This window comes from Trichinella spiralis (genome assembly GCF_000181795.1).
Source record: "Trichinella spiralis strain ISS 195 chromosome Unknown Scfld2, whole genome shotgun sequence".
Taxonomy (NCBI): Eukaryota; Metazoa; Nematoda; class Enoplea; order Trichinellida; family Trichinellidae; genus Trichinella; species Trichinella spiralis.
Window position 1 is genome coordinate 5,705,764 of NW_003526941.1, and position 759 is coordinate 5,706,522.

Genomic DNA, 759 nt, shown 5'->3' on the forward strand with positions numbered 1-759 from the left:
TAAAATGTTTCATTAATAAAGAATTGTTGTTGTTGCATTGTTCTTTGGTTTATATTAAAAGAAAAAACTTTTTTTTCTTACTTATTAATTTACTTGTGTTACGTGCATTAATTTTCATTTCCCCATTTTAACTGTTCTGTTTTTGTTCCTATAAACTAATTAATATTGCTGGCTGGCAACTAGTAATGGCAAACATGATTCCCCTATCAACTAATCCTACATGATCATCATCGTTATGAATTAACGCAGCATTGGTCTTTTGTTACGTCTGTGAACATGGTAACATATTTTTATTCATTGTGTCTTGGTAATGAAGAACCTTTCACACTCGACTTCGGCAAATCGCATCTTCTCCAACGTGTCGATACTTACCTCAGTTGACCAATGAACGCAATTGACCAACAAACGATTCCATCCAACCTACCCATCATCCGTTCACTCGCTCGTGGCTTGCTCCACTTTTCTTCTTTCTTCTCCATGTGCATTACGGTTTATTATTACGTGTTTACGTATTTGTATGCAATGCTTTCCATGTGTCAGAGTTTTTACAAAGTTAAAGTGAAAGTAAAAGAATCAGAGAAAAAATATTTGGAGAAATAAATTGAAAAAAAATAATAAAATGTACAATATAAGAAGAAAAAAAGTGAAAATAAAAAAGAATCAAAAGAAATAATGGGAAAAATTAAAAAATCAATAAAATATATAAGTTTGAATGAATGAGAAAAAACTTTAAAAAATAAAAGAACTGGTCGGAAAATG

At 30.4% G+C, this 759-nt stretch overlaps 1 protein-coding gene across 1 annotated transcript; it reads right to left on the reverse strand.

The window, feature by feature from the left end:
• Nucleotides 1-372: 372 nt before the first annotated feature.
• Tsp_05878a (hypothetical protein) lies at nt 373-485 on the reverse strand (the record flags this gene model as incomplete). The annotated part of the gene is made up of 1 exon (XM_003380109.1): nt 373-485. A coding segment is annotated over exon 1 (113 nt), but the record flags the coding sequence as incomplete, so codon positions are not given.
• Nucleotides 486-759: the final 274 nt, after the last annotated feature.